Source organism: Ammospiza caudacuta, chromosome Z, assembly GCF_027887145.1.
Source record: "Ammospiza caudacuta isolate bAmmCau1 chromosome Z, bAmmCau1.pri, whole genome shotgun sequence".
Lineage (NCBI taxonomy): Eukaryota > Metazoa > Chordata > Aves > Passeriformes > Passerellidae > Ammospiza > Ammospiza caudacuta.
This window is the reverse complement of record NC_080632.1, coordinates 3,900,664-3,926,340: the sequence shown is the minus strand read 5'-3', so window position 1 is coordinate 3,926,340 and position 25,677 is coordinate 3,900,664. Positions and strand designations below refer to the sequence as shown.

The window sequence follows — 25,677 nt, the reverse complement described above, 5'->3', positions numbered from 1 at the left end:
GAAGGGAACGGAGCCCCAGGAAAGGCTGAAGGAGCTGGTCACAGGCTCCACTCCATAACCTCAGAAGCCTTTCCCACCCTAATTCGCTCTGTGAACCCAAATCACTTAAATGGAGACGTACTTCAAATCTCTACAATTAGTGATCTACACAGGATGCCCGATTACGTCTTAAGGCTGTCCTTAGAAGGCTAAGATCTAAGGGCACCACGTAATTCAGACGCGCATTCCGCCCACACCCGCTCCCTCACGCCGCCAACGTGGCGCTGCCGAGATCCCGCCCGGCCCGCCGCTTTTATATGCGTGCGGAGCGAACCAAGCTGAGGGCGCAAGACGGGGGTGCGACCCCCCCGCGAGGGGCCGTTGGACCCGGCCGTGAGAGACGTGGCATGGCGCGGGGCCGGCGGCGCGCAGAATGCTGGGAGTTGAAGTCCAAGGCGGCGCCGGCTGCGGCCTCCTACCGTGTATCTCTGGGACGGGAAAGGCCGGGAAGAGACAACACGGGACGGGGGGGATCTGTCTCGGTGAGGGCACTTTTGGCGGCGGGAGGAGGCGCCGCGTTGTGGACCCGTGGTTCCCGGCGGTGGGGAGGAGCGGCCGGAGGGCTGGGCCGGGCGGTGCCGGGGCCCGGAGCGGCTGCGGGAGGTGCGGGGTTCGCTCCTCGTGTTTTGACCCGGCGCGTCCTTGCAGGGCTGCGGCGGCTCCTGCGCTCCGAGAGCTGCCAGCGCTGAGGCTCGCTGTGAGGTGAGGGTCGGGGAGCAGCACTGCGCAGAATTCCCGGTGCGATTTATCCCGGGGATTCCTTGGGTCGCCAGTGCCGTCCTGCTCCTGCCTCAGGCCGGGTTTCCTCCTGCGTGGAGAGTGTGGGTGCCGGGTTTTTCGGAGCCTCGGGGCACCGAATTCCAGCCCCGCAGCGGGGAATGGGAATGCTGGTCCTGGTAAAACGCCTGCGGGTTCATCCTCACTTTTGTTAATGCCGGAGGGAAGTGGTGCTTCAGGAGCCTTACTGCTTCATTGTGGTGTGTCTGGAGGCATAATTTGCTCTTTGTATGATTTATTTCGTTTTATTATCGCAAAAAACCCCCCCGCATTATTTCTTTTGGGAGAATAGCTCTGAAAGTGCTGGAGCTGTTGCATCATGCCCTGTGATATCCATACTCTGGAAAAATGATGGGAGCGGGCTGTTGGAATGGGCTGGGTCTGGCTGTTTCTTTGGTGCTGTTATTTCACGGTGCTGTGCAGTTCAAGACCTGGCTCTGCTGCAGCCATCGCTGGTGTGTGAGGTTTTGAGAGGGTTTTGTGACACTGAAATATTTGATAGCAAAGGGAGGAGGCAGGGGGGTGTAGTTTGCTGCAAATCCTGAGGATTGGCAGTGGCGTGAAAATGTGAAATAATTGACATTCTAATGAGTCTGATGAGGTCAGGCAGCCTTTGGAAAAATGGAGCTTGCTGGGTTTATGTGTCTGTGGACTATGCCAGCACTAGTGACAAGGGAAGGCCAACAGCCCTTGCTGTCATGCCTGATGTTTCCAGCTGTCCTGGTGCGTGTTAGTTCTCATGCACAGTGGTGAAAAGGCTTCTTTGGGGTTTCTTTTAAGGTGAAAAAGTTATGCGGGTGCTGCAGTTAACATAATTTATGTGGTGAATATGGAATCACAGAATGGTTTGGGTTGGAAAGGGCCTTGAAGATAATTTTGTTCCATCCCCTGCCATGGGCAGGGACACTTCCCACTATCCCAGGTTACTCCAAGCCCTGTCCAGCCTGGCCTCGGACACTGCCAGGGATCCAGTGGAAGCCTCAGCTTCTCTGGGCACCCTGTGCTGGGGCCTCACCACCCTCACAGTCAAGGATTTCTTCCTAATACCTGACCTAAACCTACTCTCTTTTAGTGTGAATGTTTTTCACTCTTTACTGATAGTTCAATACATCAGATTCTGCATTAAGCTATACCACGAAACATGTAAACTAGCACATTGCACAGTTATTTCATTTGTGGATTTTCTAGCTTATGTCACATCTTTGAAGCGCCCATGTTAACTTGGAAGAAGCACAACTTGAACAGAGCCCCAAAATAATAAGTGCACAGTACTGTTTACCTGGTGCAATCAGCTTCACTGTGAATTGGGAGGAAAGTTGACTTAGCTTCAGTTTCCTCCTCTAAGGCCTTAATCGTGAAAAGATATTTGCCACCTCAGTTTCCAGTCAAGGGATCGCCTCACACCCAGGTGCGTTGTTCGAGGTGTGACATCAGTAAAGAGCCCAAACTCTCACAAGTCAGGTACAGGAGAGTTTTGGGGGCTTGGTCTGTTGGGGGTTTTTCTTGTGTTGTTTATCCCCTCTCATGATTACTTCTCTTTAAGACTTTGGACTTTGGAACAAGTCGTTCACACGAGGTGATTAAACTGATGGCCTCTTTGTGCACTGTCTTTGCACAGAGAAAGGTGATCTCCTTAGTGCTCTCCCTTTCTAAAGTGAGAGAAAAAAAAAAAAAAAAAAAACCACAAAAAACAAAAACCAACCACGAGGAACTTTTCAGATGAAAGTTTTAAATGTACTCAGGGTCCAGTTCTGGTTTGGTTTCATTTTTTGAAGAGTGTTGCCATTTGTTTGGTGTTAGCTGCACCTCATTCTGCACAGTTGTCAGCGTGTGCTTAGCGACAAGCAGTGCCTGCAGCATGTGAAAACTTAATTAAAAGTTATGCCTAGTATGATTAAAGTCAAAACGTTTAGTGACATTTCAATTTAGTGTTCCAGCTTAGTGGTTATGTTTCATTTTAGGCTCTATTTAGAGAGCAGTTTCCTCTCTTAGTGTGCCTAAATATATTGTGGTTTATTTTTGTGGGTTTTGAGGGGGTTTGGTTTTTGTTTTGTTTTGGTTTTTTGTTTGGGATTTTTGCTTTTTTTACTAGCAGGAGCACTTACTGAAACAGAAGAAGAGATCAATTAAAGATGACTGAAAATACACCTCATTATAAACTCTGAAGTGTAGCTGATTCTAGATGATGTGTTTTTATCCACATGAAATTTGCTAATCTCCCATTTGTAGGTAATCTTACCATTAGCTGTGAATGTCTGTATTTTAGAGTAATAACGTGAAGAATGCTTTTGAAGTGTGGTTAAGTCGTTAGGATGATTGCAAAATATTAGCACAAATGCAATTACTTTCTATTAAAATAAAGTGAGAAGATTAATAACTTGCCATTCTAGTCTCTAAATCAAATTATTTACTTCCTGCTTTTAGCACAAGCCCTGTTAAAAACTTCAGTCCGAGTTGTAGTCTGGTTTTGTGTTCAGTATACACAGCCTAATTACCTAGTTTGAGAACTAGGTTAATGGCTGAGATTTTGTTTTAGATTAATGGATGAGGTTCAGCTGGTGAGAATCAGTAGAAATGGTTCTAGAGACGGATTTTGTGGGTGTACTGTAATTCCTTTGTGTAATATGAGGATTTAGCATCATCCTTACAGTGTCTTCATTGTACTGAAAAAGGTTTTTTTTAAAAAATAATTGGTCAAACAGAATTCATGCTTCTACTTCCTAAAGGGTTTGTTTTAAGGATGACTGATCACTGTAAATACATTTTTCCTGTATTTCTCATCACCATATCCCCACTTTTTCATTTCCATATAAAAACAAACCAGGATTTCCTTCTAGGAAGACGTGGCGTTATCGAATTTGCAGTTTCTGGTCACGGATCACTAGATGGCAGTACTGAAATTGTTTTCACCTAAATTCCATGTGCTTCACTTTCCCCGCCTCTGGGTTTCTCCTTTGCCTCTTCAGTTTAGTAAACCAAAATGTTCCAGTTTGCAAGAAGGCACAAAAGTCAGTTCCTTGAGAAGTTGGGCTGAGTTTCCAGGTGCTCCCTGTTGCAAATTGTGTGTTTGTGGCTTGGATTACGTGGAGTTATTATTATAGATTTGGGGTTTTTTGTCAAGTCACTGAAAAGACAGTCCTTAAGGAAATAATTGCGGGCTCGTCCTGCGGGGAAACTTTTTCCCTGCATCTCCCATGAGGGAAGTTGGGAATCCCCCTCTGGGATTTTCGTTGAGGACTGAACACTGCTAATGGATTTCTTGGGTCCTTTTCCCCATGGTTTTCTCCTTCCACCCATTCCTCTCACACTGCTGGGTTTGGGTGTGCCAGTTATGTTCATGAATATCCTGTAGGATCATTTCAATAATCTGTGGTGCTGGGTTATTTCAACATTGTGAGCTATTAGGTTTAAGTTACCCTTTGTGCTTTCTGCTTTCCTTTTGCCTATTCCTGTGTCTGGTCTTTGTCCTTATTTTTTTTTTTCTTTAAATTATTTACTTTTTTCATATTGCAGTACCTGCAAACCACAGGTGGATCCTGTTGAAAAATCACTGTACAGAAAAAAAAAAATCACTGCCTGTTTGTGCAGGCTCCACATTAGTCAAGACATGGTTGAAGTCAGATCCATATGGGATTTTTTATCGTATTTCAGCAGCTGACATGATTTTTTGCACATTTGGAATTATTATTTCTGTCCTTAATCTTTCCTATTGTGAAGCTAATAGCAAAAAACAGCTACAGAGTTATTTATATTTCTACTAATTCCTGATTTTTCCGGACGTCAGGTGGCTTTTTGGGGAGTTGCTCCTTCTCCCACCCCCCAGCACCACCACTGTAATAGATTTCTGAAAATTTGAAAAATCCTTGCACAGAGTTTTTGGAAAGTTGCTCTGTGGAACTTTACCAGTAATTCTGCATGGCCACAGAATTTATTTTAAGTAGTAAGCACCTCTCACCAGCTTTTAATCATGGAATTGGGTGAAATCAAGCAGCAGATTGGAAGAGCCTCAAAAAAATGTTTCTAGGTTTTGGTCAGTGATTATTTTAATTGCACAGTGGAAAATTCTTTCATCCTTTGCAGTGTATAACTGGAAGAATAACTTAAGAAATACCTCTGTGCAGAGGAATGTAAACTGATTAAAAGACAAAAATCATAAATTGCAAGTTCCTGCCCTTAGTAAAGTTAAATGGAAGCGTGTGCATTTCTTTTTTATGGGATGATGGGATGTACTTTGCAAGGACAGTCTGTTCCCCACCAGGCAGCTACTGACCCTTTCATCCCATCTGAGGAGAAGCCTGTAAGTGAATTAGAGATGCTCAGAGCCCAAAATCCATCTGTCATAAGAATTTGTTGAAGAGTGCTGCACATAAGCCACGTTGACTTGCTTTCCATGGCTCGACTGAAGCATTTAATCCTGAATCACTTAATGCAGATCATACTAATTTGGCAGAGGGTCTGTGGCTTCTGCTGTGTGATTTTGATGCTCTCATTTCTTTTGGGAACTCCTCCTCCACTTGTCAAGACTGACATTGATGTCCTGCTCTCTGGATTTTTCAGTTTGGTAATAATAGTAATTTTTCCTTCACGTTAAACTGAGAGTTGTATGTACCTTTGAAAAAACGATGAGAGAATGAGAAATTTTTACTTTTGTTTTTTAAACAGAGGAAAGCCCCTGTGCCTTTGTAAGTGGAGCTCTTTTTTATATATATGTGAGAATTTTTATTCAACATACTATGTACGCCTTTGAATTCTGAAAGGGAATAAGCTGGCAGTCTTCAGTAGCCCCTGATATAATGGATGTGGTGGAAAATGTCTTGAGCCTATCTGTTTTTTATATAGATAATTACTTTCATTTCAGTGAAAGTTCCTTAAGGACTGCTGCCTCAAGGAGTGGTACAGGTAATTTACCAGGCTTGTGAAGAAGCAGGACTTTTTGTAAGCTGCTGCTGCAATGAAGCATGGAAAATCTCCTGGTGTTCATGAAAATCCTAATTTTTCCACTTTTCTAAGACCTTTTACATTAATACTCTTAAGTTAATTTTTTTAGAAGTAGTACATCTTAAAGGTTTATTCAGATATGTCAAAAGATTCTTCTGGCCTTCTAAATAAAAACCAAAGCCTTCAATTACTTCTGCTTCTGTTAACATCAACAGAGAAGTGTGGTATATGGATTTTACAGGAATTGGCTATACTGGAAAACTTGGTGTCACTGTAATTTTAATCATGCTGGAAGTAACAGGTTGTGGTTTGCATTATTACAGCTCAACAATGCTGCAGAATTGTTCCCTGTAGTTAAGTCTTTCTTGCAATGGGGTATGGGGTTTATGATGTGTAATTATTTCTGTATGGTTATTCTTCCAAGTACCACCAGTATATTTTGGAAGCAGTAGCTGGACAGGCACAGTAAGAATTTTAGAAAGAGTCTGGGAGTTTGAGGTATAATCAAAGTGCTAAAAATAAAGGGAAGATACAGGAGAAGGGGGACAAACTGGATAATTTTGTACTTGAGATAAGTCAGTGTTTTTCTTTTTTTCCCCCTAGAGTTGGTATTTGAACCACCTGCCCTGTCCAGCAATGTAAATTAACTGCGTTGTGGCCTTTGTGTTCGAACTGAAAATCTTTTTCCCTTGTTTCTGAAGACTCTTTATGTGGTTTGTTTCCCCTCGCAGCTTTTTGTGGCTGAAGGAAGATGATGGAGGAGAGTGGCATAGAGACGACCCCGCCTGGCACGCCCCCTCCGAGCGCAGCCGGGGACGCTGCTGCCGCGCCTGTCACTTTAGGTGATGATAATAAATAATAAACCTTTACTCGGGCTTTTGAAGCACTACAGAACCAGCTGCAACCAGCATAATTGCAGTTCTCTTCTCCAGGATAATTGGAAGCATTTAAATTGTTTCTTAATCGCGGAAGTGGGCTCCTTATCTGTAATGCGTCTGGTATTGCACAGAATAATTTTAGCTTTTTTTTTTTTTTTTTTTGTGTTCTTGAAAGTCTTGTAGGAAGTGATGTGGATGCACTTGTGGTTTTTAAGGATGAAAGGCTAGGGAAATAATACCTTTTATTATAGACCGTAGTTAGATGAGCAGCATAGAAGGGAGTTAAAACAGATATACAGGGGATAGTGGTAAACCTGAATAATCACTTGTGTTTTAATGCTGGTAGAATCCTAGAATGGTTTGGGTGGAAAAGGCCTTGAAGACCATTTTGTCCCACCTGTGCCATGGCAGGGACACCTCCCACTGTCCCAGTGTCCAGCCTGGCCTCGGGCAGTGCCAGGGGTGCAGGGGCAGCCCCAGCTGCTCTGGGAATTCCATCCCAGCCCCTGCCCACCCTGCCAGGGAACAATTCTTGTTAATAACTGCCCTAAATAATCCAGTTTAACACCATTCCCCCTGTCCTGTCACTCCACCTCTTTGTACAAAGTCCCTCCAGCTCTCTTGCAGCCCCTTTAGGTACTGGAAAGTGCTTTAAGGTCTCACTTGTGAGGGGTAATCAGAGTGATTTCTCTGATTTTTCTCAAGATTCTGAACACCACATTTGAATACCACATACTGAACTTTTTGGCAGATGTAACTTTGTTAAATCAGACTTGTGCGGTATGTTTTGTCAGATGCTAAAGGAGGAATATTCTCACAAGATCTCAGCCTATAGCACTAAATTAGTTGTATAACAAAAGCAATTTTCTAAAATTAAAACTGTGGAAATGTAACCTATGATGGTGCAGTTGCTTTAGCTAGGATGAAAATGGATTCTGGAGTAGGCTTGCAGAGATGTTAGCACACATGAAATGTGTTCACTGCCTCATTCATACACAGGCAAAGAAACCAGAGCCAGAAGTGCATGAATTGTGGTACAGGATGTCATCAATAAAGTTAATTTTATAGAAATGGTCTTTAAATAGTACGTCTTTGGCAGTATTTTCTACTTACACAGGGAGAAACCATGAAAGATCTAATTTTTTTTTTTATGGGGCAGAGGTTTGCTGGCCACCAGTGGCAAGGTCTGTTAAAAGAGTTGTTGAAATTAATGTGGACATTAACTTTTTTTAACAAAAAGTCTCAGATTTGCTGAGACTAGTTGATATTTTCAACTACTGCCTGGTTGATGTTATAAAAAAAAAAATGCACTCATAACTTGTCCCATCCAGGTAAAGGTGACATTTCAACTAGGAGTGATGCAGGAAGTACTTTTATAAGAATGTCATGTTTCTGAGAAACTATTTCCAAAACTGATAGTTGGAAATAACTTCATCATTATTCATTCCTGCAGCCAAAACCAATGCAAGTGTTGCATAAAAACTGTCAGATCTGTAGACATCAACCTGCAAAGATAATTTCCTGACCTGTGTGAACATCTTCCAAACTGTTTGTGTGGGATTTGAACACACTCAAAATAAAAATGAAAATTTTTTAAAAATTTATAAAATTAAAAATAAAATTAAAATACAAAAATGCAGCATGTTCATCTTGCAAGGGGAAGATGAAAGTTTGCCAGCTAAATTCCAAGGAAATGCATGGTTTATGGGTGTAAGTGGGAAATGAATAGCATGGTACAGCAAACACAGCCAACAAAGCAATTCCATCTCTGTAAGGTATTTTTTTCAGCCCTTAAATTTAAACCCAAGCATCAGAATAGTCTGAATGTAGAACCAGACCTTTAAATTCCTGCACACCATTACGTGTTAAACCAAGCTGTAAAAATTGCTGAGGTTCTTCAGTTGCACTGCTCAACCTAGAAAGTTACTGTCAATGATTGTGTTATATACTATGTTAACCGTTGTTAAAGAACTATATTATTATATTGATAGTATATTATCAAAACCATTTCCAGTGCAAAGAGAAAATATTTTGTACTCTTGACAATTTTTTTTCATTTGTCTTTATCTCATAATTTTGAAATTTTTGTTGTGAATGTTTTGTAATATATATGACATACTGAACAGTGGTACATGTAAACAATATAGAAGTAGATTTTACGTGGGGGAATGGATGCTCTTTTTTTTTTTTTTTCTTTTTTTACTGATGTGTGTGTGTGACCAAGTTTCGAGACCATGGCATTAGTGTGAATTGTACATCATTTGACTGTGATGCTTAAGCTGATTCAGCATGTTGCTGCCATCAAAAAAGGCAATTTCTGTTTTTCTGACCTCATTTCCTGCCTTGATTGGCTGTAGACAGGAAAATTGGCTTATCCAAGGATCAGCTGAAACAGGGAAATAGGGATCAGGGAGATGAGTGCCAGAGAAGAGAGAGCTGCCTGAGGTTCAGTCCATTTTCCAGTGCCACACCTCTAAATCTGATATTAGGAGTGTGTGTTTTATTCCTGAGGAGGAGCACTTCCTGCATCCTCAGCTGATGCAGCAGTCCCTCAGGAATAACAGAGCTAGCTTGAAATTTCTGAGGCAGGTTTCAGCTGCTGTGAATTCAGTAGTCAAATGCTGACTTGTCTTTTTAAGCTAATGACCAGTAGGGTCATGCAGGAAGAGATGTGTCCTACAAGATGCTGTCACCAGGGATTAAATGCCATTGGAGCTGTGTGAAAACTCAGGCAGAAGTTTCAAATTCACTTCAAATGAAAAAAAAAACCTGACTGGTTAAAAATTATTTGTGAAGTGTCTGAACAATATATATAACTGAACAAAATATATAACTGAAGTGTCTGAACAAAATATATAACTGAATCGCTGAGATTAAGGCTTCTAAATTTTTTTCTCTCTTTCCCCCCCCCCCCCCCCCGTATTTTTTGTAGCTTTTTCCAGCCCCCTTGCCACACCAAGCATGCCATCTTCTCCTGCCTACTCACCCCCCTTGCCAGCTGGAGTGTCCCCAGCTCCTCCGCCCATGATGACCTCGGCCTCTCTTCCACTTGTGCCTTCTGCCGCCGTTTCTACAATTGCGCCGCCCCAGAGCCCTGTCCCACCCCCTGCTGCCCCTGCAGCCTTCAGCACCCCCGTGTCCCAGTTCTCTGCTGCTCCTCCTCCTCCTCCTCTGAGCTCTGCTGCTGGCCCTGGCCTTGCTGCACCTCCCACTGGTCCCCCCATTTCAGGGTTTTCCATTTCTTCCACCTATGATATCACCAGAGGTCACGCTGGCCGAGCACCTCAGAGCCCGCTGATGCCTTCATTCTCTGCACCTCCAGTCACAGGTAACTGTTTATTGCTGAGGATCTCCTTGGTTGCTTATTATTCTTTTGGGTATACTTAATTAATTAGTTGTACTTAGAAGGGATAATACTCTTAATTAATTAGCTCTACTCAAAAGAAGGCATAATCGCTTTTAAAATACAGTCATGGTCCAGGACAGAGTCTGCTTTAAGTTATGGTAGCATTCAGGTTCACAGGAAAATCTTTTGTTTGAGGACTTTTATTTTTGTTACCTTGCACACCAAAGGCCAGCTTTTCTTCAGCTCAGAGAGCCACCCTCAACTTTTTTTTTATTCTTGAAGCTATTGTAGGAAGTGATGTGGATGCACTTGTATTTTTTAAGGATGCAAGGCTAGGGAAATAATACCTTCCATTATAGACCATAGTTAGATGAGCAGCATAGAAGGGAGTTAAAACAGATTTACAGGGGATAGTAGTAAACCTGAATAATCACTTGTGTTTTAATACTGGTAGAATCCCAGAATGGTTTGGGTGGAAAAGGCCTTGAAGACCATTTTGTCCCACCTGTTTCCCCAGAATGACAATAAACTCATAATTTTCAGGGTTTTGTTCTGAAAATGTGTCTCTTGACAAGCTGTCACATGACACCAGCTTCTGCATTTTTTTTTTTTTTGTTTGCAGCCACAAAATTGCATTGGGATAGCTAAAAATACATAATAATACATGCCTTCCATGCAGGCAGTTGCTGTGGTTGCTGAACTGATGTCATTTTCAGCTTGTGGAGTGGAAACTTCTCTCCTCAGCTGCAGTTGGGCCAAGCTTTTATTATTACTGGTGATATCTCTTTTAAGTAGTCTGTATTAGGAGGATGTTTAAAAACAGCTATCAGTTGTGCAGCATAAAATAAAAATAACGCTCAGTTAAGGCTAGTGTTGGAAAATCCGTTAAAATAAGCTTGAGTAATGGGGCAAAGGCTCTGACTTTATTTTTCTACTGTTTTAGTTTCTTTTGTTTTCAAAATACATAAAGCTTCCGTCCTTTTTCTACTACTATTGATTTCCAGCACTTGGTGTTAGAAAATTTACTTTTCCTATTGTATGAAAACATTCCTGTGCCTTTGTTCAGCGACTAACACTTGTCCCTCTCTTTACTGAGAGTTTATTCTGAAAATTTGAATACAGTAAAAAGAACAGCTTTTAAATTAGTGTGATAAGAGAAAGAATAATTGTTTAACTTTGTACATAATGTGCAAGCAGTCTCAATTTTCTTAGCAGATATGATTGCATTCATTAGATCTGCTAGCCTTTGACAAGCAGAATTGTTCTTGTGCCTCCAAGAAATGAGATGAATTTGCCTGGAATTGTTTTATTCTTCCTGCTATTTTCCTCTTAAACAATTGCTTCAATATAACAAATTAAACCCTTGTGTTTTATATTTCTCTCTTACAGGTGTTTTGGCAGATCCCATTACTCAACAGGCAACTTTCTCTTCATCTTTGTCTCCTGGGTCTGGTTCTGCAATCACTTTTCCCGAGGAGCATGAAGATCCCAGGGTATCTACTGCCCAGAGTGGAGGACCTGCTGGAGGAATCTGGGGGTTTATAAAGGTAGGGGGTTTTTCTGTTGCCTTCGTGAGGAATTACCAACTTGTACTGACTATAGGAAGACTTGTTGCACTCTTTTAAGTGCATGCTACTATAAGTAATTTCTTTTTCCAGCCTCATGTGCAAGGTGGCTGTTTTTAATAGTGCTGTTTGCTGAAACTATGCTTTTACCTTTTCTCTGTATAGAAGAGAGGGGACTCACAAATGCAGGTGTTCTAGGTTAGTTTTGATTGCTGTGATACGAACTTGTGATAGAGCCTGTTCGATATGGATATGTTCTTAAACCAGACAAAATTCTAGAGCCCTTTAAGTCCTGAAGGGTGTTTTTTACTTCACAAAGACTATGCAGAATGTAGAATGTATGTAGAAAAAGAGAAGTCTGTTTTACCTTACCTGAATGCTTTGCATATCCCATCTATAACTTCCTAATTAACTGAGTTGGATTCCTGTGGGATGCAAGTCATATTTGTTCTATAACAATCAAGTTATATTTTGTCTTTTTTCAAGGATAGACAAGCTACCTATTTTTTCAATCACAAAGAAGCATCTAAGGTATTTTGTAAGATTAGTCTGCTAGAAGGGATGGAATGCACAGTGCAGAACAGATTCTCCTTGTGATGCCATCTAATCAGACAGGAAATAAGCAGCAACATCAGCTAGTGGAATTTCATTAGCCTGTAAACTCTATGGAGCTGTAAGAGATGCTACATTCAAGTGGCATCATGAAGATTGTAGCAAGAAACTCTGAGGGCTATACATCAACACTGAGCTGTCTTAAAGAGCAGCACCACATTTTGTCCTTGGGAAGAATAAAGAAAATTATTGTCCCAGTGCCCTTGAAAAATTTTGGTTTTCAATCCCTTTTAAGCTTGAAAACTTGGCAGAAGAAGTTGTGTGTGACATGGCAGACTGGACCCTCCATCTCTCCAGTGATACAGCCTTAAAGAGAAAGGTTAACTCTCCATCAGTACACTGAGAGCACAGTGTCGTGCTGCCATTTTCAGGGAGAAATGTCTTCTCATGATCATAAAAAACACATTTTCCTTCTTCCTTTAAGTAACACTGTTTTCCTTTCAGTCCTTATATTCCTCCTAATATTTGCAGTGGGTGGCAGTGTTCTAGAAGAGAACGTTTTACTTGTAACATGGTTCTTTAGCCCTTCTTGGAGTACCAGAGCTTTCCATTGCAAATTAATTGAAAAGCCAATCTCATCCACATTTTAGTGCTGCCACTAGGATCCAGAAGGTGTTCTGTTTCTGTTTATAGAGCGGGTCTATGTTACTGACTCCAGTAAAAAGATTTTGGTTGAAGTATCAAGCATTCCATGTGCTCTGTGTGTTCAGTAACCACTGCTTGAGAATTTCTTCAGTGAAAGAATGAGGAATCATTAGTTATACTGAAACCATCAAGTTCATGATGTATGAAGTAAGCTCACAACAGACTATGTGCTTTTTAAAGGTGAGCCAGAATCTGGGACATGTTGTGGTAATTTTTACAGAAATGCATCCTGAATTTCCTGTTGAGGAGCTCATGCAGTAGTTGCCACACTTTTCTTTATTTCTGTTGTTGAAGTAATTTGATATACCCTTTTTCCTCTGGTGTTGTTAAGAAATCATACACCTTCCTTTCAGATTTCCTTCAAGCTCAGTAATACTGCAAACTGTGTCAATCTAAAATTGACAAATTAATGGTCTGGAATCAAATGGGACTGTTTCAGTTTCTTCAAAGATGCCTGAGCAGTCCCATTGCAGTTCCAAGACTAATTTCCACATAATTGTTGCGATAACCTAATGTTTGGGATTTGTATAAAAATATGGATTATTTCACCCTCTTTGTGCTAGGCAGATAAACACATAAAGGCATCCTTCACAGGTAGAAGCAGTCTCAGTGTTCAGGATCCATCTGTATAATGACTTTATGTTAGTTAGGCAGGCAGGATGCTACCTGGAGAAGCACTGCCTGGCTTTGCAAGGGCTGTTTCTGCATTACTGAGGTAGTAACAGAAAAGCCATACACTGATAAGTGTTACCCTGCAGTGTTTGTGCTGAGTAATGCACAGCAGATGTTACAGAGCAGCTTAATATTTTTGTTATATTATATTATATGTAACATTTTGAATTTCTTGAGGAGAAAAAAAAAAACCAACCCAGGAAAATAATATGGAAATATATTTGCTTAAATTTAGGGTGTAGCTGAGAATCCCATGGTGAAGTCTGTTCTTGATAAAACCAAGCATTCAGTGGAGACCATGATCACAACGCTGGATCCTGGCATGGTTCCATATATCAGTAAGTGTTTATGATAAACCATTAAGTATTGCCTGTAAATCCTGGAGAAGCTACTACAAAAGCCATTACTTGTACACTTGAAGTGTAAAAGCATTTCAGTTACAGATTGAAAATGAACAGGAAAGAAAATCTTTGCGTTACTCACATTTCTTATGTTACTGGCGGACACTGCATGTCACATGTAGGTGACCTGAAAGTAAAATAAGCAAGCCAAAGGCACCAGTTGTCCAGGCTGGTGGCTTGTTTTTGTTTTTTTTGGCATGGCTTTTTTTCTCCTAATAGTCTGATAAGCAGGCTATTAGTCCTCCCTCCTAGGTGTGTCAGTACTGACTTTGTTCTGCCTATGACAAAAGCTGGTCAGGAAACACCTAAGACTGAGAAGAAACCATTAAAATGATTTTTTTATTATTTTGTTTTCCTGAGGTGTTTTTTTTCAGCTGAACCTTTTAGGTGACCCAGCTAACTACTGCTGCACTTTTGTACTAGTGCAGAGGACAGGGGAAGATGACTTAATTATTGAGTAGTAGTTAATTCTCTTACATTTAAGGGAAAATCTCCCAGCAGCTGTCTAGGGAGGAGGGAGTGGGAATAAAACTAGTGAGGCCACAGCCAGCAATGCCTTCTAAAGGTATTTGAGGAGAGTAGCAGGATGCAGGGCAAAGCTACAGTAAAGGTTGATTTGACAAAGTGTATTTAAGGTTTCTATTGCAGTCATCACTGTCCTTTTTTTAGAAACAGGATCTGTTGGTATCCTGGATAGTTTGACCCAGTGTTTATTGACAGAACAACTTTATCTGGAGGAGGAAGTAATATGAATAAAATGCTTGGTTTGTAGGACTTAAGGTTGAGTATATTAAGTCAGTAGTTACCTCTAAACTCTCTACAGTTCTGGAAGGGGGAGTATCTGTATGTATCTTGGCCATTTATGTACTGCATTATTTTTGTAGTTTCAGGTTGTGAAAAAGGAGCAGAGGTTTGTAAACTTAGCCTGTACTTCCTTGTAGAAATGTATTCTACAAAAACAGCCCCACTTCTCTCTGCTCTCCTTCCATTACTGCAATGCCAAGGAATTTCATGTCCCTCATTGCCAAAACCTGAAATTACCAAAGCTTCTGGATGAGGTGGTTGAAATTTTCTTTTTTTTCTCCCTCATCTGAACAAATAGTATTTCTGTAATCTCTTTCTTGAAAAGAGCTGAACTGTTTTCATTGGCACATGGTGAAAGTGTTATCTGAGCTGCACTCCTGGAACAGACAATTTCTATCTAGACAGGAAATGGTCACCTCATAAGCATCAACAACAGTACTTTTACAACAAAAGACAGCAGGGAATCTTAAATAAGGATAAGGAACTGTAATTTCAGTTTATAATGCACAAGGTACGATGAAATTTCACATTCAGGTGTCAGAGCTAAACTTGATACAAGAGTTCTGCCCCTGAATTTACCAGGGTGCATCTAGTTCTTACATTTTAGGTTTCCATTTTACTAGATTTTGTCACAAATGGTTTCTTTTAACCCATGTAGTGTCTTTTTTTCAGTTCTGTAGTATCTCTGATGAAAAAAATAGATGGCTTTGATATTTGATGATCCATAATACAAAAGAACATATTCTGTATTCTGCAACCAGAGGCACATTTGCCATTCTTAAAACTGTTAGGTAGTAATTTGCTAGATATGTTATGGATTCGTTTTTAACTTCATTAAAAGCTGTTGAACAGTATTTCTGTTCCTGAGCAGTCAGGCAAGGCTAACTTCAGTAAAAGCCTGCAGTCAATTTTAAGCACTTGTTTAATTATGTTAAATTGATTTATATCAAGAAGGAATCAATGAAAAAAGATACTCTCAATTATTTTTAGTCCAATAGTTGCACAGCATTTAAAACAATTGCTCCAAGTTCAGTGATCTGTACACCTAATTACATTCAGCAAAGCAATTGATAAATAAAATGATAAAAAATTACCTTAAACCCCACAAATAGTAGGAATTGCTAAAAGGTTCTAGCCTATCTGGTGATTATTCATAAAAATAAGATGATTCCTGTAACTGAGGTCTGCTGAGCCAAAAAGTTAATTGTTTTTTTCATTAAAATTAAGCTTTGGGTTTACCCTTATCAGTGAAGGAACTTTTCTTGAATCAGGATAAATACTGCAAACTCCGTAAGCTTGTGTGGTTGATGTATTTTATTTAGGCAGCTCTCTCTGATGTCATATTCCCTGTTTGAGGAAAGATTTATCTGTTCTTGAGAAAGCTTCTCACAGCAGGGATGAGTTTTATTGTGTGTTTCTGCACAATAAAAGTGATCCAGCTGTGACAGACAGATGTGAGGTGTGATTGAGTCTTCTGTGGTAGCTTTAGATTTCTTTTCATTCATGAGTTCTTTTGTTTCATTCTGAATAAGTTTAGTGAAAGCTCATGCTTCTTTGTGGAGATACAACCCTACAGGAAATGTTTAGAACTCTGTACAAGCTTTTTGGTTCCGTAGGTATTTAAAATCTAAAAAGAGCAATAAAATGATACTGAAGTTCACATTCCAAGGACAGCTAAAAAGTAATGGGAGCCTTTCTTTTAAATCTTGTGTAATTTGGCAGCTGCTCACTGGATTTTATGACCAGCATCAGTGTTCTTCAACCCATTCATGAGGGTTTGCAGTATTCCTTGATGCTTCACAGGACACCAAAACATCCTTGGAAAAGGATGTCTTTGAGTTATTTTCCTAAAGCTCTGTGAATTGTCATCTTGAATGAGTGGTATGATTTTTTTTTTGGGTGCTGAACCTGAAAATAGATCAGTTCCTGCTGCCTGTTTTTCACCTTTGTATCCCTTAGTTATTCGTCTGAATTTCAGTTCCTAACTTAAGTGACTTCTGCTTCATGGAAGAATTATTGTCCAGTGCATGGCAAAGAGAAGAAGCAGCTGGAGAAGGTGTAGAACTGTGTTTGAACTATACTGCCATGGGAAGGAGAAATATTCCATTTCTTACAGATCACTTTACAAAATTATTTTGCAGGAACTGGGGGAGAGCTGGACATAGTGGTCACTTCCAATAAAGAGGTGAAAGTTGCAGCAATTCGGGATGCTTTTCAAGAAGTCTTTGGGATGGCTGTTGTGACTGGAGAGGCCGCACAGTCCAACATTGCACCACAGCCTGTGGGCTATGCTGCAGGCTTAAAGGTAAGTTGATATGTAGTAGTAGCAAAGAGAAATTCACCCAAAATTATCTCATTTTCTGTAAAGTGAAGGTCAGTTTCTGGGATAGGTAAACATTTTCTTTGGGGATTTTTTTGGTGTTTTCGTTTTTTGTTATTGTTTGTTCATTTAGGTGGTTTTTGTTTGGTTTTTTTTGTTTGTTTTGTTTAGTTTTTGTTTTGTTTTGTCCAGGCTTGATGGGGTTTTTTGTTGATTCATTGGTCTTGTTATTTTATGGTTAAGGGGTTTGGCGTTTTTTGTCTTTTTTTCCTCAGTTTGGATCATTAGATCTAAAGCTCTCTTTGAAATATTTTCAAGATTTCTTGCAAACATATTTGCAGCAAGTGAAGAGTACCTATGTCAGTGTATGATGCCATTTATGTCAGTTTCATTGTACTGTCACTGATTGCCATCACATCTTGCATACGTCGGGCTATTACTGTGGCTTCCAAGTATATTAGGCATTTTTTGAATATATTGCCAGCATATCATGTTGGAAATGTTAGAACTTAAAAAGTCTCCAATATTGATTTTTCTCCCCACTGATTCTGTGGATCAAAGACAATTTGATTAACACTTGATCTTTCTGAACAGATCTGTGTTCTCTTTGAAAAATAAGAATTCCCTGGGCAGCCTTGCAAACTGCTGTGCCGCCCTAGAGGAGGGGTTAGCAAAGGTTGTTTCATCAATTCAGGCCAATGAGTGAAAATCCTGAAAACAGCTGTTTCATACTCTATTAACTAAAGGTAAACAAAAATTCATGAAAAAGGAAGGCTTTCCCCCGACTGTTGTGGCAGTGTTTGCAGACTAAAGCCTGTCCTCATAGCAGTGTATTATCTGATGCAATTTTATATTAAGATAAAGCAAAACAACGTGCGTGTTCCTTTATTTATCTCCTGCAGTGTATTGTATATTTCTGTTACAACTTCAGAGTGATAACAGTTTTCAGGGGAATAATTCCTGTGTGTTAGTTGGATATGTAACACAACAAATGGATTCTTTCCCTTGCTCTTACAAAGCTGGTCCAAAGCTCTTAAACAGCCTAAACCCAAGAAGTTTTAAGTGGTAGAAATGTCAAAGTAACACAAATATACACTGATGCTTTAAGTGAGAGTTAAAACCATCAAAGGTTAGGAATTGTTGTCACAGATTAGGAATTCTTTGCATGCTACCCTGGGTATTTTTCTTGGAATGCAAAAAAACCTAAAAAAATTTAATTAGCTTTATCATAGGTTTTTGTTGCTGTTTGGGATTCCTGGCCTTTCCTTAGTTTGGGTTGTTGGTTTTTTTTTTCCCATAGAGTCATTTAGAAAAGTGTGTTCTGGGGTTCTTTTGGGGTTGATCTGCAAGCCCAGCACTAAGCTGTGGCTCAGTTTTGTCTAACAGCTTGTGTTGCCACTCAGGGAGCCCAGGAGAGGATAGACAGCCTGCGCCGGACAGGAGTCATCCACGAGAAGCAGCCTGCTGTGTCAGTGGAAAACTTCATCGAGGAGCTGCTTCCTGACAAGTGAGAGCCTTGCATTTGTCCCAGGAGGGTGGGGACACGTTGTGGGGACACCTTGTAAGGAGCTGGTGGCAGTTTGGGAGGGAGAGGGAGAAGGAGAAGGAGAAAGATAGAGAAGGAGAAAGAAGGAGAATAAGGAGAAAGAAGAGGAGAATTAAGGAGAATAAAGAGAATGATAAGGAGAAGGAGAAAGAAGGAGAAAGAGAATGAGAATAAGGAGAATGAGAAGGAGAAAGGAGGAGAAAGAGAATAAGGAGAATGAGGAAGAAGGAGAATGAGGAGGAGAAGAGAATAAGGAGAAGGCGAATGAGAAGGAGAAAGAGAGTAGGGAGAAGAGAAAGAAGGAGAATGAGAAGGAAAAAGAGAATAAAGAGAATGAGAAGGAGAAAGAGAATAAGGAGAAGGAGAGTGAGAAGGACAAAGAGAATAAGGAGAATGAGAAGGAGAATAAGGAGAATGGGAAGGAGAAAGAGAATAAGAAGGAGAAAGAAGCAGAAAATTTGTCTGAAGTATCTTGGCAGGCTTGGTTTTGGTGATGCCGTTCAGCTTTTTGTCCAGGCTTCTTGAGACCTTAATATAATGAAGTCCTTGTCAGATTTTGTAGATTGACAATGTAAAAACACATTGAAGTGAGCTGAAAAAATTAAGGAGTGGTAAAATTGGGAATTTGGCTAACAGTTTGTGCATTGGGGTGTGCATCCTCCCTTCTCTCTCTGAAATTGTATCAGAAGAGATATTGGGAGATGTTTGGCATTTAGAACAAAATGATTTTATCAAATAATGTATTTTCTGTTTTCCTTTCACTGAGAATGTATTATTGCATCTAATTTGCACTGCACAGACACAAAAATTCTGTTTCAAAATGCTTTGCAATTTGATTTTGTAACATTGTTTGACTGGCAGTTCTTGAAGCAGTTTTATAAGTAAATGCTAAGACATTAGGGACAATGCTGTGTTTTTCTTAATACAAACTTACATAGTTTTCTTCCAGTGTTGACCATGCTTCTACATGTCCAGAGGAGAGGAGTTTCAAGTAACTACCCACACTAGTAATAATATGTGTCATAGTTAATCCTCTTTGAAAAGACAGTAAAATGTCTAAATCAGACTAGATGGAAATAAATGCTAAACAAAAATTAAAACTTCTTCCTACTCCTATTTACTTTAGAAAATTCCTCATTTATATTTCACTAAAAATACTAAATGAAAAATATAGCAAAATGAGAGTATCTGTCCAAAACATAAATAAAAGCCCATCACATGGATAAAAATGCAAACATTAGAAGACAAGAAAATACCAGCAACTTCATTATTAATTGGAAGCAAGTTATATTTAGCCATGAGGCTTTCTCAGCAGCCTTTAATAGTTGCCAGTCAAAGCATCCCAGTGCTCTGCTCCCTGCTAAAAAGATGATGGAACTGCTTCTTCCTGTCTGGCTCCACTAAACTCTTACCGTGAGGCTTGTGTGGTCCAGACAGGCAGAAATGTTTCCCTGAATAAATAATTTTAATTATTGCTGTAGCATTACACTTTCCAAAAAAATCTTCTGAATGTAGAACATGAATGATAAATAGACAATTTTCTTTAAAATTGTTAGGGGAGGTTATTTTAATGAGAAATGTTCTTTGAAAGATTGAATGAAAACTCTGTCAGAATACCTGTGGCCAAGGGATTGTGTCTGCCCACACACCCAGCCCTCCAGCTCCCTTTTTTTTCTTTGATTTGTAAGTTTCATGAAATTTATATTTCTGTGTATTTTATGCGTTTTACTTGCATATACATGCGCTATTATGAGAGATGGATGGATGGATGGATGGATGGATGGATGGATGGATGGATGGATGGATGGATGGATGGATGGATGGATGGATGGATGAAAAGTGACATATGCAAATTTCACTTGCAAAATACCATAGCAGTTTGATGAGTTTCATTATTAAATTATTACTGCAGCTGTAATAGGACTTGTAAAATGTTCATAATGCAACTTTTAGCATGTTGGTTTTCACCAGTACTCAGAAAAAAAACAATTTGCACATCACTGCAGGTGGTTTGACATTGGATGTCTGATTATTGAGGATCCAATTCATGGAATTCACCTGGAAGCATTCACCCAAGCAACACCAGTGCCTTTGCAATATGTTCAGCAGGTGAGAACATATTTTCAGTTTTTCAGTTTTCTTACCAATTAACAGCTGAGACATAAGACTGAAGTTTCATTTTAGTTTTGATGTTAGTTCTTACTGGAAGTTATTACACTTAAATGTTTTCATTTATGGAATGAGGATATTTTTGCATCATGTTTATTAATTATTTATGAATATTTTTGCAGAATATTTTTGCATCATGTTAATGAATTCATCTTTAGACATTTATAGTAAAGCTTTTCTTAGTCAAGAGTCTCATTCTGCAATATCTGTCACTTCGGATATTTGCAATATCTGTCACAAGTTTTACTCTCCTATAAGAAGAAACACTAACCAAGCAGGCAGCATGCTTTACTCTCTGAAAATTCATTCCTAAAAACAAAGCATTCCCATTTTCCATGTCAATACTTGGACTTAAGTCCTCTGAACACAGAGTCCTACCTGAAAGACAAGGCTGATTTCAAATGTGCTATTTTGGCAAAGATGTACAATTCTGAAATCAGAATGTTTAAATATTGAAAATACCATGTTTCATTTGAGTGAAAATAATGGAATGAGCTGCAGTAGTGTGCAGTTCTGAAATACCACCAAAAGAAGTTTTTCTGGAGGTGGTTTATTTTTTTTGGGCACAGACTGGGAATTACTCCAGTCACTGCATGTTGCCTGACAGCAGATATGAGTCATTCTTCAGTTAACTCTGGCCTGAAAATTCTTTTAAAATAAATGTTTCCATGAAGAATTTATAACCAGAACTGTTTGGGGTTTGATCCTGAGGATGTTGTTTTGGGTGAGCAAACAGTAACTTTGGGGCTTTTTTCAGTAGCACCAATTTCTGAATAGCTGAAATTTGTGTGGTGGTGTTCACAGGGGCCCCAGGACGATGGAAGAGACGAGAACTTTACTCCATGTTTCAGAAGGCTGATTTATTATTTTATAATATATATTGTGTTAAAAGAAAATTATATATTAAAACCATACTAAAAGGAGACAAGAACCTTGACTCCATGTTTCAGAAGGCTGAGTTATTATTTTATAATATATATTGTGTTAAAAGAAAATGATATATTAAAACTATACTAAAAGAATGGAAGAAATTATTTCATCAGAAGGCAAGCAAAGAATAGAAAGGAATAGAATAATAATAAAATCTTGTGACTGACCAGAGAGTCTGAGCCAGCTGACTGTGATTGGCCATTAATTAGAAACAACCACATGAGACCAATCACAGATGCACCTGTTGCATTTCACAGCAGCAGATAATTACTGTTTCTCTTTTCCTCTGAGGACTCTCAGCTTCTCAGGAGAAAAATCCTAGCAAACATATTTTTCATAAAATATGTCTGTGACAAATTTGCTTCTCACACCCTTTAATTTTCCACATAGGTCCGTTGATACAAGCATGATTCTTGCAAAATCCGCTTAAATCCAACAGCAGACACAAATCTACCAATCCAGACTGTTTCAGTAACCAGTTGTCAAACTTTCACACGCAGGCCAAGAGCCTGACCCCTCAGGACTACAGCCTGAGGTGGTCGGGGCTGCTGGTGACGGTGGGCGAGGTGCTGGAGAAGAGCGTGCTGAACGCGAGCCGCACGGACTGGCACGCCGTGTTCACGGGCATGTCCCGCCGCCAGATGATCTACAGCGCGGCCAAGGCCCTGGCAGGCATGTACAAGCAGCAGCTGCCGCCCAGGACCGTGTGACAGCAGCGACGCCCTCACGCCGGGAACGCGCGTTTGGTTCTAGTGGAAGCCCCGCGTTCCCGTGCTCAGCAGCGCAAGATTTGTGATTTCAACTCTAAACCGTCTCTGCTTGTTGAGAAGTGAAGGTGATTGCCAGGAGTGGAAGTGAGCAATTGCAGTTTCTAGCTAATGTGTGATCTCCCATATGATTCATAAAACAAACGTGTATTTATGACTGCTACAGGCAGCATTGCAGTTTTTTAACTGGAATGTGCTGTGGTGTGACACCTTACCAGCCATTTGCTGAGACAGTTAGTTAGTATTCTTTCTAAAGGGGATATTTGTTTAGCTGTTTCTATTATATTAGTAATATAAACATGTTGACAGCATAACATGTACATTATATATGGATTTCAGTCCTGAGAGACTACCTTCTGTATTACATGTGGTTTTTGGGGCATGTGTTTAGGGGATACTTACCACCTCCTTGGGTTGGTGTCTGTATGTAGTTCTCAGGAGTGATGCCAAGTAGTGTCTACAGCACCTAAGAGTGAGCTGCTGAAGAAGAGCACAAATCCATGCCCTTGTTAGTTGAAGTCGTTGCTAAATAATTCTGAATTTTCATTTTCTATGCTGCATCTTTCTGCTTTTTATGTAACAGTAATTGAATTCGTGGCCAGCTGAAGAACCACAGACACAATTTCAAGTTGCTTCAGTGGGTTTTAGATCAGGTACTGCTCTCCCCACATGAAATCATCTCAGCAGTTTCAATAACATGATTTACTCCAGTGCTTCCAGACATCATCTGTTATATGTAATTATGTAATTTTTTTCTATGTATTTACAGTTGTCAGTAATTTGATTATGGAAAATGGTCATGTGTGTATCACTTGCTATTCTGAGTTTTCTAAACACTTTTAAGTCTAAAGCTTTCATGATGTCATGAGTTCACTGTTTCTCATGTAAGTTTTGAGTGGTGTCTGATTTTTTTTTTTTTTTTTTTTTGTGGCTATAAATATCTTCCATCCACACTCACACAATCTTAAATCTTTACTTAGAAATATGGAAGTAATTGTGAAGAAATATTTTGGTAATACTTTTTTAAGAAACAAAGAATAAACAAATACTTTTTGTTTGCCTTAAAGAAGCAGTTTTTCAGCTTGTATTGCTCAGCCTTTACCTTTCTTAGATGCTTTCAAAGAACATTTTGTATACAGTATACTGTTAAGCCAGCTCATATTTGTACCCAGTGAAAGCCTGTCTATTTCCAAGTAATATATTTGGCCTTAATTGGCTTACTCTGTAAAGCAGTTGAATAAATGTTTTCCCTAGAGAATTGCATCTATTTTAAAGGCTTGGTTTTTATTACAGATGATGAACACCTTTATTGAAGTTGTATTTGCATGGTCAGTTTGCAGGTTTGTCACATACTAAAACATGATCCAGCTCTCAGTCTTGAGGTCCCTCATTGAGACTTCTTCTTTCCCTGTTAAACCAAAAAGGGGATACAAAGAGGTTTTCTTGTCATTATGCAGCAAAGGCATCTTTGCATTTACTGTAATTTCAGTTTGCAGTAGATAATAAATTGAATGCTGCAGTTTTATCCACTGCTAGCAGCATCCATGATGCAGAGGAGGAGGACATGAAGTCATCAGTAGGTTTAGGCCCTGGCATGGCTTAAAATTAAAACTCAAGAGGAACAACCTTTTCTTTATGCCTTTCCTGTCCCTGGCATTCACTTTTGAAGAGGTGAGAGGAGTAGAGGAAGACAATGTGGTCAAGTGCAATGTTTTTTCTCCGGCTTATGAACGTCTCGTGATTTATTTCTGACAGCTCCCAGAAGAATTAAAATTATTTAGCTTTGCAGCTACCTATTAGTTCTTTCCCTTTGGAGAGCATTATTTGCTTGTGTGTTGGAAAGTCACACCCTCACATGAGCACCACAAGCTCAGCTTCTTCCCTGAGAGGCCAAGGGAAGGAAAAATGTCTGGACTGTGATCTGGGAGGCCAAAAAGTTGGAAATTGCTTTCTGCATTTTTCGGGAGGCCTTGCTCAGGCTCTGAGTTACATGGATAAATTCTGAACCATATTATGGAGACAGTTCAGCTTTTTTACCACCCCCAGAGTTGTGTTGTGGCCAATAATAAGAGAGAAAGTTCAACAGGGGCATTAAATTTATACACAGATCAACTTAGAGAAGCAGAGACGCTTGGGACATGTAACTTTTGTTACAACTCCCAACTGCCACATCATGGCAGGGGGTAACTTGTAGGTGCAGCTGCAGAAGCCATTTCTGCTGAGGTCGCTCCAATGTGAGTGTCAGAAGAAATCATAAAAACTACTATATGTTTTACTATTATACTACCATTTTTAAACTGTGTTCCACATAAAAAAAAAAAAAAACCAGCCAAGCTCTTTGAGTTTGCATTACATAAAGATTTGTGAGATCCTTAAACTGAGATTCTTTAAAATTCTGGAAAAAAAATCTGCATTTGGGGCTGCTTTTGTTGAGAAGTTAATTCTCTGTTCCTGGCCTCAGTTTTTCATCACGGCATTGCTCAGAACAGCATGGCTCTGAGATGAGAAAAATGATGGGAAAATGGTGAGAAAAACCTTGGATATAAAATTCCACACACATTTCTGTTGAACAAAGTCTGATAGCTTTCACCCAGCTGCCTTTCTCAAGATTGTCCCTAAATGTTTGTGAAGGGATGGGGGCGTGTGGGGTCTGATGGAACAGCAATTACAGCTTGGTGGAACATATTGGTCCAAAATCAGGAACAAAACAGCTTCAATAACTGCTCGTACTCTTTCCAGAGTGTTCTCCTTTAACAAAAGGCTTTCAGAAATTATAATACCACTCCCCCTTTCTAGACCCCTGCTCAGTTTGGCAAGATATTGAGTGGCAGAAGAGGGCAAAGGAAAGAACAGGGTCTGGAAGGATGTGAAAGCAATCAGGAGAGTGCCAGAGAAATAGGAATATCTGGTGAGGCCTGAATGCAGGAGGATTGCAGAGGGTAGTTGAGAAATCAGGAATGTGGAATAACTTGTGTCTGATTGCCAATTTTGGCCAGCTTTTTAGGAGAGCACAAGCATGCAAATATTCTAGCAGAGACACTTAGCACAGATGTGATTCCATATCTCTGTCTAATGAAGTTTATAAGTTGCTTTTGATGTTTACCCCCCTCCATGCAGCATGAGGGAAGTTTTTCAGGGGGTGTTTTTCAACTGGTAGATTTCTGAAGGATTTCTGTAAGTATAAACCTGTGCAAATGAGAATTTTTGTAACAATTCTTAAGGATATTTGTAAAAGTATCGCCTTTGTTTCATAATAGTAAACTTTGCA

At 39.8% G+C, this 25,677-nt stretch overlaps 1 protein-coding gene across 2 annotated transcripts; it reads left to right on the top strand.

The window, feature by feature from the left end:
* Nucleotides 1-443: 443 nt before the first annotated feature.
* Nucleotides 444-23,861, top strand: PRRC1 (proline rich coiled-coil 1). Of its 2 annotated transcripts, none has more exons than XM_058823899.1 (9): nt 444-521; nt 6,486-6,596; nt 9,565-9,960; nt 11,368-11,525; nt 13,708-13,810; nt 16,819-16,982; nt 18,401-18,504; nt 20,550-20,652; nt 22,143-23,861. In XM_058823899.1, exons 2-9 carry the CDS (start codon nt 6,506-6,508, stop codon nt 22,350-22,352), a joined length of 1,329 nt encoding a protein of 442 aa, XP_058679882.1. In that variant the 5' UTR covers nt 444-521; nt 6,486-6,505; the 3' UTR covers nt 22,353-23,861. The 2 variants fall into 2 exon arrangements, with proteins under 2 accessions (XP_058679882.1, XP_058679881.1); XM_058823898.1 differs by lacking the exon at nt 444-521 and adding an exon at nt 625-741.
* The last annotated feature ends 1,816 nt before the right edge of the window (nt 23,862-25,677 follow it).